A 14,837-nucleotide genomic window follows, 5' to 3' on the forward strand; every position below is an offset into this window, starting at 1 on the left:
CAGAATACCGATCAAAATTTCATTAGATATAGTAGAAAAAAAATATTCTGACTAAATCTAATCAATATAAATTGAAAAAGGACGTAATTAAGATATTTAATGTTTTATGAACTGGAATAAAAATAAAATTAAACTATATAAAAATATGAAGTAGTTTTAAACGCAAAAAAATACAATTGTTTAAGATGTTTTAACAAAATTTGATGCTATATTATTTTTATAAATTTGAAACAGTGTTAATCATATTTGAACGATGAATGTAACATTTTTCAATTAATAATTTACACAGTCCCAGTTGTGTTATTCGTAATACAATGCTTTGCATAACGCTGTTAATATAACATTGTCTTGGTTCAATCCATTAGCATAAATTTGTGTTTGTAACTGGTGTGATTTTCTGAAAATTGCCTGAAAACTAATTCATAACTTCAGTGTGTCCTGCGTCTCATTAATATGCAAACAGCATATATTCTTTATCATATGTAAAATAGAACGTTGACTTATAATAGGATATAAGTTTTAAATATATTGCTGGATAAAAATATTGTTCATAATTTCATTATATGTGATGCACCAATGTAATATCTTACAAAAAATATCACTAAATTTAATATGTATAAATTGCAAAGAAGGAATATTTTACGAAATAAAATTAGATTTAAATGATGTTATGTTGTTTCAATTTTCAAGTTATCGAATAAGGATATAAAGAAAATGAAAGGAAACATTTAACTAAATAAAACGACAATAGCGACGAGTAAATAAAATTGCTTAATATTAAGGGCTTTGTAGTCCAATTGTCATGCAAAATGTTTCAGTTTTTACGGTTTCAAATTAAACCGTGCCTTGTTTAAACGAATCATCGACTTACCCCTGCTAAATTGATTGAAATTCTTGATGACGTTTTCGGCATTTTTTCTCGCTTTATAAAACCACTCGGACGAGTTGCTTAGATAATTGTATTCGACGGCAAGGTCCTTAACCAGTATCTGGCCCTCAGGAAGTCGGTAAGCATACGGACAGAATAGGAGATAGTCCTTGTACTGATACTGGTCGTAACAGTTTCCGGCAGCAAAAATAACGTCGTCGAACTCGACCATCGAGAATACAGAGGCGTACAGCAGATATTCGGAATCAACCACTTCGGAATCCGCATATTTCCAGAGTCTGGTGAGCATATTCGCTTTATTTACCGCAACATCAGCTTCGACACGAAACCTCTCCTGGGCATACCGATCCACCACTCCTTCACGTAAGGTCAGATTCGTCCCAGCAGTACAATTATCCCCGAGCAAGTGTTGGGATTCTACTATTCTTAAAAAATGGGATACTATATCCACGTCTCCGTTCGGGATTCGAACACTATTACTTTCGGCTGATGTTTTATTAGCATCCGCTTCGGTCTGATTGATTTGGGACACTTCGAAAGCATCACCACTTAAATATATAAACGTTTTATCGTACGAGTTACTATTTACAGTTACATTAATATCAAAATCAGATCTTACGACTTCGTTGTCGGTGGTGGGTAAACGAACGATTGTTTCTTCACCTAAAGCCGTTATGGTGACGTTATCCTCTAGCAAAGTAGTTTTTTCGGTAATAAATTGTTTAATTTTCTTCTCGGCATATTTATGGTTACGATTACCGTTTCTTCTCTGCCGTATCAGGCGCGATCTTCTATGTCTAATCTCAAACTCTTCCCTAATCAAATCTGCGGCGAGTAAATTAATAAGTAACAGAATAGACGTTAATTTAAGTTTCATCCTCGAACTAGGGGGGTCGGCTGGCGGCGAGGGGGCAGAGTGGGGTGCGGAAGTTACATGTTAATCGAGTTTTAATTTTGAACGTATCGCGCGTAAGCCGAAAGCATTCCGGTGCAAAGTTCCATAGTTGGTGGATTCGCTCTGTTATGTCGCGTGATCGCCTCGTTTAGCAGGAAGGAGGAGAGTGGCTCGTAACGACCGACCTGCAAGAGCACGAGTTTAAAACTGAGCGCCGGTAAAAGGAAAATACAAGAGGGATAAGATAACGCGGCGGCGCGGATTCATCTCACCCTATATATGTTTCGGGCTTTATTAGTTAATCTTAAATGGTTGTATTGTCACAATCATAAATATATGACTTTATGTCACTCAACGGAATCTTCCAGAAACATTAACACTTACAAACAAAAGTTTTCAAAAAGTTTCTCTACCATTTTTTTAATACATAGAAATAATTTTCCATTTTTATTTTCATATTCCTTTATAATGAGTTGAGGGAAAATAAATGTTAATTTTTAAGTATATAATTTTTATATGACTTATTGAAAATATATACTTTAATCAGTATGTGACCATACATCGAAATCTTCGACAAACATTAACACATATTATATAAAAGTTTAAAAAACTTTCTTTATGATTTTTTGCAATATATATTAATAATTTATATTATTATAGTAATTTTTTTTTAATATATGACTTTGTAACTGCTTATAATATATAACTAATTGAAAACATATATTTTAATAAGTGTATGACTTTATATCACTCAATGAAGTCCTCGAGAAGCATTTACACCCGTTATACAAAAGTTTCTGTATAATTTTTTCGATATATAACAATAATGTTCTATTTCTAGATAATGAAGGTCGAAAAAACAAATTTAGTTTTATTTTTTATATGACTATAATATATGATTTATTGAAAACATTCTTTAATATAAATATTATAGTATGTGATTATATTACTCAAAAGATCCTAGAGAAACACTAATTATACAAAATGTTTAAGAATTGTCTCATAATAATGCCAAATATGTATCATTAATTTCCTTGGTGGCAATGATAGATTTGCAATCAATAGCTTTTCTGTGCTTTGACCACTAACTTTTTTTTGTATAATCATCTTATATAATTTACTTTTCATCCCAATAGTCAATCATTTTAGAAATTTCTCGATTTAGTTTCATTTAACCAGTAATTCACAAATGGAAACTCGGTTAAAGTATCTGAATACCGTTTATAACACTGAAACTTCACAAACTCATGCTCTAACTGTCGCTGTCTTAAATGCCACACAATTTTCGATGAGTATGCATTGGTTTTTTTTTTCAATTTGTGTACATACAAAACCAAAATATGACAAAAAGAATATTTCATATTCTCCACTTTCAAAGCACAATATCTTTTGAGATTTGAATGATATTATCCTAATATCTAGAATGTACTACTACCTTTCTAGCGCCTTATAGTATAGCTTCATTAATGTTTTTAAGACATACATTTGGAAAAACCGAAATTACTTATTCCCCAACCTTATTTGTTTATCTTACATGTAATATTTACATATATACGAAACTATTAGTGAGCAGAAAACATCTTACCCTGTCTGGTTACTGGCGTGACTGGGATTATTCTCCTTATTGCATTTTGCACTATTTATTTATGAACAAACACAATTAGAAACAATCATAAAGAAATACAGTAATTATTTAAAACCCCTATTTCATATTCATAGTTATTCTCCTTTGCCAAGTATTTTAGTTTTTTATTGTATCCATATTTTACTGTCCTACCTCATACTTTAAACAATATTAGATGTTTATCAATATTTATATAATATAAACATAAAAATAATTATCTTTTCTATTTAGTTATTTAATCCACTCTTAAATATATTTAATTTAAAGTAGATTATGAACTGACCATGATAAAAACAGCTATTTTAAAATGTTTTTTTAATTTTTAAGTATTTTTTTTAAATTCAATAGTCATATATAATAAATTATAAAATAATATAAATTTTAATGGGGGTTTAATATTTATAAGTTTCTTGGGAATATATAAAGGTATTGCTTTGAGAAAAAAAGATCTAATTGGTTAACTGTGTATAAGAGGGGAGAAAAGATGCTACTTTTTAATAAGGTTCGCAAAAAGATTCTTTTGATTTGTGCCTAGTTGTTATTTAAATTCAAGAGAGTAGTCTTTATTAATTTCCAAGTAAATTGGTAAAGGCATTTTACTGACTTGTGACAATATTCTTTGTTCCTCTAAATTGTTTTTCAGTCGATATTAATTAGTTCCAATTTTAATGTGATCAACAGGTTATAAGGATCCATCAAACTTAATGTATTCACTTTGGTATATTAGTTAATAAATATATAATTTTCGAATATGTTGTAATATCCAATACAAAATACGTCAATATAAAATATTAAAACTTTTGGAGTGTAATTAGTCAGAAATTAGCTGGGTAAATTTGAAGAAATTATTGTTGTTAATAAACTGAAAAAAGATTGCTCAAAATATTGTATATAAAATAATAAATATCACCTTTATCGAAAACGAAATAGTTGAAAAATGAAAATCAATGGATTCATTGAATATTTTATATTCAATTTTTATTCTCTTACGTTTGGTGTTTGATAATTAACTTTAAATGACCTATAAATCAGCTGAGTTCATTGGACAATAAAATACCAAGTCGATTCAATAGCCATTACTATCAAACCGGTTGTAAATTATCAATAAAACTTTAATTTGTCGATCACGTGTTTCGCTGACCAACTTCAACATAATCAGTAGTTTATTGATCTTGTTGTTTAGATGCTCGTTAAATGACTGACAAGGAACCACTGATTGATATTTCAACATAATTTATTGATTGTTAATATTTAAATATTTGCAAAATAAATATATTTTTCTGTAAACAGAATTTATATATAATTATACATTAAATTTCGAGATATATTCGTACTGAATCACTTGTACAGGGAAAGGTAAAAGCTGAACTCGGAGATATTGCAAAATAAAGATGTCCAATAAAAGCGAAACAGGAAACTTAATGAAACAAATCTCTTAGGAACAGTTCTAAAATTTTATTGACATACATTTTGGAGAATTATTAGGATTCAAGGGAGAATGGTGGTTTCGGATCGCTTGTGAAAATCGTTTTTAGAAAGAATACGCTTCAGTGAAAATCCAATACAATACTAATCACAGTAAGGCTTTAGCCTTCTTTTACCCCACCGAGCTATAGACTTATCGTAGAAATATTTAATGAGATTCCGTTATTATATCGTACGTTTGCCTGACAAAATTTAAGTCAGCGTTTTTATTACAACGCCTCTTATGAATAATAATACGAAAACGTGTTAATCGAGTTAGATAATTGACAGCACAACTTGCTAAGTAATTTGGGGAACCTCTTACAACATCTAAAGGATGTTGATGAGGCAATAATTAAGAAACTTCAAAACCATGATCCAGTTAGGCCTATTATAAAGCCATATCAAACTGTTTGTTAAAATATACCTCATCTTATGCAGATTGAAAATTTTGCACCATTTTTTCCTTTTCTGACTATATTTTACACAATAATTCATATTGTATTTTAGTTTATACTAATTTTAATCTAATTATTTATCGCTGATCATAATTTGACTAACTATGATAATCATTTTCTAATATTTTTATTATTATGCATCTTATGTTATCTTAATGTAACACTATCCCGAAATATAAAAATTAGCTCTTATATAATAAAATGTTAAGGAATTAAATATATTTTTTCGCATTACTATCTGGGAACTAGGGTTGCGTTTATAACCAATTAAATTTTATAACGTCGGTGTGAGTTGTACCACAAACTACTTATACCCTGGAGTAGTGTCACTAACATTATCATCCAACAAGTCTGTTTTAATTTCAAATAAATTACATTTTTGTGCGCTATTCTGGATATTAGTTGAGAGATTTGCTGAATTATGATAAACGAAACTATTATTATTGCTGTTATTACCGAGTTTAGATAAGTTAAACAAATTACATAATGAATAATGGATGTAGAAATGCATAAAACTACAAGAGATTTTACAGTGAACAAGTGGAAATGTTACCAGCTACGTAAAATTTGGACTGAAAATAAAATTCATTTTGTAAATTGATGTGCGATCTGGCCAGCAGCTGTTTTGCATCGTTTTCACGTAAACACTTAAAATAAAGTAGGAATGTTACGTAGATGAAACGTTCTTTTTTTCTCATTATAAAGAGGTAAACCGGAATGTTGACAGTGTAAAAGGCATTCCTCGAAAATTATGCAAATAATGCGTGTAAAAGCGACGTTTATTCAAAAACTAAATTTGGGTAAAGGTTTCTATTAAACATTATTACACAAAGGTGCTTCAATATCCCTATCAAAATATGTATGTGTATAGTTAAATAGTTTTAGATAGAACAGAAATTCGTTTCATCTTGTGTTGTTATATTTGGAATGTCATATGTTGATAGTAAGTATCTTTGCTATCCTTCCATATTACATTTTTGGACTCTTTATTAAAATAAAGAAGGTATTTAGATAAACTATTGAGCAACACAGGTGATACTGAAAAGAGTCATACTGACCAGGTAGTCAATATTATAGTTGAGGAGGGTGATCTCACAGAGGGTTTGTTGATACATTGATGTAACTTAATATATTTTCTAACATATAAAACAATATGATCTTCTAATCCTATTAAATATATAACTTTACATACTATATAAATGTTTTTCACTTTATTTTCAAATTGTCTGGGCTTATATTTCGACTTTATTTGTTACCAAATGTAGTCTCGTTAATTATTTATTATTAAGTATCCTTATTAATATATAGTTAAATAGTAAATATAGTAAAATTTAACTTCTACAACAACAAATAAAAATAAATAATTGACTTTCTCTCCAATCACGTTTCGAGTCACGAAATAAATCCCGGTATATGAAAAATGGGAACCAACAAAATTGATTAAACCATTAAAATACAACAGAGTAAAAATTAGTGTTGGGAACTATCTACTGAAATCGACTATTGGCTGTTTAATAATTGACTACTTTTTACTATCGATTGTTTCAGCCGCTGTCTTTGGTCCGACTCATTTTGTATTTCATATGCTATCGCCTGTTTCAGTCGTGTACTTTTAGTTACTTTAGTTTTAGTACTTTTTGGTTTTGGTTCTACGAGCTTCATTCCACTGATATTTAAAGTCCTGTCTCTGTTGTCCTAGACGCGACCTTGACAAAAATGTACCCATATATATATATATATATATATATATATATATATATATATATATATATATATATAGTTTTATGACTAGTTAGGTAATATTTCGATTACTCTCTCTATTTTTGTTACATATTTCCGTTGAATAATAAATTAAGCATTTACTTTATTTAAAAAAGCTCTAGTAGTTATTGTGCTATCATTTTTAGTGCTATCATGAATTTTTTTTCTATGATGTGTCAGTTTAATGAGTTGTATGTTTAATCTTTATTTAGTATTAGTATATATAAAAGACTGACTTCTGAATTGAATAAAAAAACAGTCGATAGTTTTTTGACTATCGATAGTTTCGACTCTTTTGTGACTATCAAATGTTTCGACTGTTTTCAGTCGATAGTTCCAAAGGCTAGTAAAGCCACAAATGCCGAACAAATATTACCATTCGTAATTAGTTAATTTAATGATTTATATATAGCTTCACTTAAGTAATATTTAACGATTCTGAAGATTTCGACACTAATCAATAACTAGAGTGTGCAAGAAACACAATCATCACATCTACCAGATCTAAACCTAGGCGAACTATGAAATGAGTTAGCGTAAGGTGTTCACCATATTTGCTCAACCGGCTTGCTGTAATTTATCTAAATACGATGTTAATAATAATATATTAAACGATGAAATAATGTTAGAGCAACTTATATATAATAATATAACAGTAACAATAACGTATGGACCGTTGGAACTAAAACCCAATACATTATATCTTAGAGACTCTGAATATTTCATATCGTTTTTTTCTGTCCACGCTGTTATCCTGGAATAATTGGATTAAGTTTGGTCTGCGGAAAGTAGAGATCCACTTATAACCAGTTAATTACATTAGGTTATACATCAGTTAAAACTGTATTTGGGAAATAAATTAACCACCGTACTAGTATTAGTCGTACTGTCGTTTAATTAATTGATTTGAATCATAATCTTGGGTCTTGAACTAAGGTAAAAAGGTGCTACATTTTCGATTGCATTATTCCATGCACTTTTATTCTCAGTTTGCTTTTTAAGCAGAATACTCTTATACTCTACTCTGACTTGAACTTATTTCTTATTATAACTAATACTTGGCTAGAAGATATAAGTAACAATTGAGATACATGTATGTTATATCGTGAACATTTGGGATTTTTGCTGTCATTTCTATCCAAAAAAGCGAAAGTTAATAAAAACTGCAGGTTTTATAAACAATTTTTACTGCATCTAGTTTGTAAATTATACAATGAAAAAAATAAGTAAAAAAAAATTAAAAAAAAGAATTTACTTCATATATCATTGAAACCATACATTTTATAATATTTTCCATATATAGGATCGTAAAAATTTGCGACTTTGGCCATTTTTGAAATTTTTTCTATAACTTCCATCCACATGATAGCAAGTCGGTGAAAATTACGATGTTTATAAAGAATTTTATGCCGAATCGAATGGTTGTATAATCATTTTTGTATCGCTTCGATTTTTTAAGATATACAAATGAAAATTATATTTTCAGAAAATCTAAAAATCTATCTTAAAAACCATATATTTTAAATCGATTTAGCATGGATTATCGTTTATTTCACCCCATAGTACATATATTTTGAGATTTTCATCTCAATCCGAGAATAAAAAAATTTTGGCACTTTTTCCACATGGTGATGAAAATTTGTGATTTTTTTACCATTTTTGCCTGTTTTGCTGTCATATCTCTCCAAATAATCGCAAATTAATCAAAATTGCGTTATGTATTGTATGTAAATTGTGTTATGTAAAAAAATGTTTTACGCTGAATCGAACGGTTTTACTTACAATGATTTTTATACCGCCTCTAACTTTTCAGTTATATAATGAAAAGTGTAATTTTAAAAAATGTCATTTCTGTTCGTCTCACATATGTTAAAAACCATATATCTTAAAGCAATTCAACATGATTCAACAGTTTTAACTCAGCCCTAGAGGTAAAAAATTTTGGCACCTTTTTCACTTCCAATTGTTGACCAGTCATGAGAATGTATGATTTTTTGCCATATTTGATTTTTTTGCTGTAATTTCCATTCAAATTATGGCAATATTCAAGATATCAAAAATGTTATTTTCTTAGCCCTAAAATACAATTATTCTGAGAGTTTTGTCTCAACACGATAGTTAAAATATGTTGGCACTTTTTCGTTATAACATTTATAATAAATATATATAATTTGAACTTAAAGGCCTGAATCACATATGATGTTGCGTTGGGGCTAGTTTCATCGATTCCGTATATACTAAAATCGTGTTCAAGATGTCGTAAAAAATAAATGAAGTGATTCTCGTAAAGCTGAATTGATTTATTTAATTACACGAAGCACTTTTATTCCCATAAGACAACCTTAATATTTAACCCGAATTAAAATGGTATCAGCTGTGTTTGTTGGGCGCTTCCACAGACCAGATTAATGAAAATATTGACATTGCCTTAAACGTGTGGGCCTACAGCGAAAGTTTTTTTCTTCTGTTCATTTATTTCGAATGGCTTTTTTATTTATACCAATTATTTCGCTTTTTATTATACTTAAGTTAGGCGAGCCAGAATATTAACAAAATTAATTAGTGGGAAATTATGCATTCAACGATACCGTAATTAGTTTAAAGTTTTATCACCGACGTAACTTGGAAATTGTTAAGATTGTTTTTATTCAGGACACAGTAGTTGTAATTATTTCAGAGCTGCAGAAGGGCTTACTAAAAGTATTTTTAAGGAATATATTTCAGAAATAGTTCCCTAGTTGTGACTTAAGCACTATATTTTTAAAAATGTAGCCATATTTATTTGCCTTGGTTTAGTTTAGTTTAAATTAAATAAAATATTCGAGAAATATGAAACTTATTCTCTAATTTTAAATCAATTTAATCACATTTCTTAAATAATCTTACTTCGAGATATAGACGAAGGCATATTAGTGTTGATTTTGAGGTTTTAGGAAAAACAATTTTGATATAGTTGACAAACATCATCGTATATATGGAGTGAAAGTTCAAATTCAACCAAACTTACATTGGAGATCATTATTAAATATTTTTTGAGTCCAAAATTAAAATAGGAACAGTTTCAATGTAAGCAGAAACATAACAAAATTATTTTAATCCTGATTTTTAATTTGTTTAGAATAGTATTTAGTAATTGTATTTTTGTATTTCAAAAAGATATTTAGAAGAAATATTGTATAATATATAAATTAAAAAAACGACCTGGCGGACTTGGTGGCGCAGTGGTAAAGGCGATGGGACGGTCATCCTATAGTTGCGATAGCCGCGGGTTCGAATCCTGCTGGGGCATGGTCGTAAATTTATGTTTGTAGTTGTTTAATATTTGTGAATGTTCTAGGTAAGACTGTAAAATCCGACAAGGAAATGATCCCAGTCACACCAGTAACCAAGTTGGGTAAGACCGGATGTCTTCTGGGATGATTTCTAAAGTTGGTCACTCGTAGGCTTAATGCTGAGGACCGTGGTTTGGAGCCCACGTTAAACTTTAGGCCCAGTCCAGATAAATCCACAGTTGGTAAAAAGAGACTTTAAAATATACATATAAAAAAATTGTTTTGTTATCAAGGTAAAAAAAATGAAACGTAAGGGATTTTAAATTTAAATTAATATTTTTAATTTTAAAACTACATGGCAAAAAAGGGCCGCTTCGGAGAAAGTCTTTTAACTTTACAAAAAATTAATTTCATTTCAATATTCATCATTGGTGGCGCAGTGGTAAAGGCGATGGGATGGTCATCCTATTGTTGCGATAGCCGCGGGTTCGAATCCTGCTGGGGCATGGTCGTAAATTTATGTTTGTAGTTGTTTAATATTTGTGAATGTTCTAGGTAAGAGTGTAAAATCCGACAAGGAAATGATCCCATTCACATCAGTAACCAGGTTGGGTAAGACCGGATGTCTTCTGGGATGATTTCTAAAGTTGGTCACTCGTAGGCTTAATGCTGAGGACCGTGGTTTGGAACCCACGTTAAACTTTAGGCCCAGTCCAGATAAATCCATAGTTGGTAAAAAGAGACTTTAAAATATACATATAAAAAAAATTGTTTTGTTATCGAGGTAAAAAAAATGAAACGTAAGGGATTTTAAATTTAAATTAATATTTTTAATTTTAAAACTACACGGCAAAAAAGGCCGCTTCGGAGAAAGTCTTTTAACTTTACAAAAAATTAATTTCATTTCAATATTCATCATTTAGCAATATTTTGGGGAGGAAATTTCCATAATCCATTAGGAAACATCCCAATGAACCGATTTACAGGGCAGAAAACGTCCATTTGCCTCTTTAATGCCTTCTCTTGTTAATTTAATTTTTGCTTTGTAGATTATAACTAATCGTTTATATCGATCAAAATATATTTTTATTAATTCACCATATTTAAATCACGTTGAGATCAAGAATCGTTCCTAGTTTCTTACGAGTCCAATAGATTTTACTGTAATCTCTAACTAAATTAGGGTCAGATGTAATTTTAAAGTGTTTTAAAATGTAAATTAGTTTTATCTAAACGACAACTCTAAACTACCGCTTCTATTAAAAGTCTGCTTTTATCTGAACGAAAAATTCATTTCGATTCAATATAAAACGTTTAGAAAAATCTCAGCAAAACATTTAAGTCAAATATTAATTACGAAGAAAATAATTTGTGTTTTTATTATGATGCGATGTAATAACTCATAATAGAGTAGTAAAACTATTAATTAACTTTGAGCTATTTATAATAGGCGATGTAAATTATGCTATATATACTACAACAAAACAACGTTCATTCATATATTGATAAATTGTGAAAACCTTGCAATGAAGCAATAAACCTTTCATTGATGCCAAAAAGTGATGTTCCTACTGACAAACTAATTTTGGTTCCATCAAGTTTTGATACATCCACCGTATAATCCTGATCTTGCCCCGTTTGATCACCATTTCTGTTTCTGCTAAAAAATTATATGGTTCAAATTTCGCTTTAAAGACGTTTCTAAAAATTACTTGGTACAATTTTTTTTTCATAGAAATTTTAAATGTTCCTTAGTGACCATGGGAGTGACAAAATGAAACAAATTTCACTGATTAGTGTTTGAAATTTATATAAATAAATTCTCGGTGAAAAACATGAAAACCCGTACTTTTCCTCCAGCCTATTATATTATACATGTTAAAGCTTCATGGTGACAAATCGGATTATTATATTCCCATTTTAGCGAGAAAAAAAAACAGTTATTTCTATATACACACACGCAGGTATAAAGCTTAAATTTCAGTTTAATTTTTTTACTTAAAACGTATAACAAGTCACAGGGAATAATTTAAATATCCAAGTTTGATATTAACCTTTTCACCAAAGCTTTGTCAAATACCACGCAAAGTTTTTAATTTACTGAAGTTTTTATGTTAATTACTAGAATGCTAATATAACGAGAAATATATAACGATGTAGCTTATTTAATCTAAAAAGTAACAAAGTCCCTGTTGTATCTTTAAATATTAATGTTTACTCAATATCTTTATAGTAAATGATACGTATTTATCTTACAGACTTATCTGCCATCGAGATCATATTTTAAGTCCACAATCATTCCTCATAGAAATGTATATACTAGGATGAAAGATACAGCTTCTGTAAATCCCGATATTCGAATAATATCTTTATAAAAAAATTTAATGAGTATTTTATTATAAATGAATGCCTATGAATACAAAATAACTGTTACTTATTTATATAATTGTCGGGGTATTAAAAATAAGGATACTAGGGTATTAAAAAGAGTCCCTTTTGTTAGAAAATTGCGAAATTTAATTTCTGGTCGTTTCTTATGCCGAAACCCCCATAAATTTTATTTTTCAGTCCCTTTATTGCCTTTAGAGATTTAGTAAAGTTTAAAGGAACTTTTAAAATATTGATATCAGTGCTGGATTGCTTTCTACGTCGCCAGATATTTTTGGTGTATGGCGTCAAATGATTTTGGATGAAACCATATTAAAGAGAACATTACAAAATATTTAAAATATCACGATATAGCCACAGATGGCGCGGTAAACTTAACAAACGAAACAATTATATATCCATAAAACGATATTATGATAAGGACTTATTGATCAGTGTAAAAATAGATCGAAATTTCTTAAAATAATAACGAAAACTGTTTTTATCATCACGTTTTGTTTCAAAAATGCCCCGAAGATGAAGCAGGGTGTAATTTTTGTTATTCTTATCTGAATTGCTGTAAGGACTTTTAAAACTAATTTCGTTTTAGACATGTATTTAATTAAGCATAATTTTAAAACCAAGAGGTTGGTTGATTGGCGCAGTGGTAAAGGTGAAAGGTAATATACTGCTGTTGCGATAGTACCTGTTTGGAATCCTGCTGGGGAATAGTCGTAAATGTAAGTTTGTGATTGTTCTTAGACAAGAGTGGAAAATCCGACAATGCAAATGATCCCATTCACGCCAGTAACCGGGCTGGGTAAGACCGGATGTCTTCTGGGATGACCTTTAAGTTCGTCAATCGGTAGGCTTAATACCGAGGACCATGGTTCGGAACTCAGGTTAAACAGTAAGTCCAGTGCAAATAAATATCAGATGGTAAAAAAGAAACTCTAAAATATTATTGAAAAATTGAAAGAACAAAAAATCGTATATTATGAAAATAAATTAAATTTAAAAAATATAAATCACTCTTTTTAGAGGCACACATTTTAGTGACATCTTTTGGGAATTTTAAGTTATTAAGACTAAGAAAACTTCGTTCTCAGAAAACTATTAATCAATACAAAAATAAATCAATAGTATGTTTATCTCTCTCTCTCTCTCTCTCTGTCTAACAATACCTATTGTAATAGCACCTAGTGCTAAATGGGGAAACTAAGAAGAAGAAGAAAAAATCATCTATACAAAATCAGTACTACAAAATATAAAACATATGTAGTAAAAATCTCGAAATACGTACATATAACTCTTGTTTTAGACAAGATATCGATATAATGTTTAGTGACATCTATCGGGAATTTTTAAAGTTAGTAAGTATGAGTAAGAAAATTTCCCTCTCAAAATATAATGAATCAATACAAAAATAATTCAATATGTTACTATATTTATCTATTTTTCTCTCTATCAATATCTTTTGTGGTGGCACCTAGTGATGACAGTAGAAATCAATAATTAGATTACTATAAAATATAATATATATATATATATATATATATATATATATATATATATATATAAATGAGGAAAAATACACAAAAATGATTTATACAAATATTTTATTGAATTATTGTCGTTAACATACATTTTATATTTTGAGGTAAAGATAATATATTTATTTATGTATTCAATAATATACATCAATTTTTAATACATAACAAATGCCATAACAGTTATTTTATTACATTGCTACCCTATATAAACAATGTATGATTGTATATTGATCAATTCTGATTTTAGAATTTTTCTAAAAAATGCACTATAAATAATATAGTTACTATCATCAAGGTTACAGACAGATTTTTGATTATGTCAGTTAAGTTGGATTATGGATAAAGGGTTTAACTTTCTTCGTACATACAAAATATACCTCAGCTCAGTCGTTGGTTATCTTTAATTCAAACACATTGAGCATTTACTATTAATACGAACTAATTTTAATTTTAAATGTTTTTACTCGATTTTTGTTGTCATAAACCACTGACTTTTTATGCTAGTTTTAATGTTGCTTATATTTACCTGAATATTATTATACACTAGCACATTT

General features: G+C 29.1%; 1 protein-coding gene across 3 annotated transcripts in view; it reads right to left on the reverse strand.

Annotated features, from left to right (window-relative positions):
- LOC143197822 (metabotropic glycine receptor) overlaps positions 1-14,837 on the reverse strand; it is a 578,984-nt gene that overhangs the window by 191,584 nt on the left and 372,563 nt on the right. The window contains exon 1 of one of the 3 annotated variants that reach the window (XM_076406599.1): positions 872-1,966. The exons of the other annotated variants lie outside the window; for them this stretch is intronic. Coding sequence (XP_076262714.1) covers positions 872-1,766 — 895 coding nt within the window. The 5' untranslated portion in view covers positions 1,767-1,966. Of the gene's footprint in view, positions 1-871; positions 1,967-14,837 lie in introns of those variants that run through there. 3 annotated transcript variants of the gene reach the window in all.

Source organism: Rhynchophorus ferrugineus, unplaced genomic scaffold, assembly GCF_030347505.1.
Source record: "Rhynchophorus ferrugineus isolate W39M unplaced genomic scaffold, kcgeb_rfMv2 rfM5, whole genome shotgun sequence".
Classification (NCBI taxonomy): domain Eukaryota; kingdom Metazoa; phylum Arthropoda; class Insecta; order Coleoptera; family Curculionidae; genus Rhynchophorus; species Rhynchophorus ferrugineus.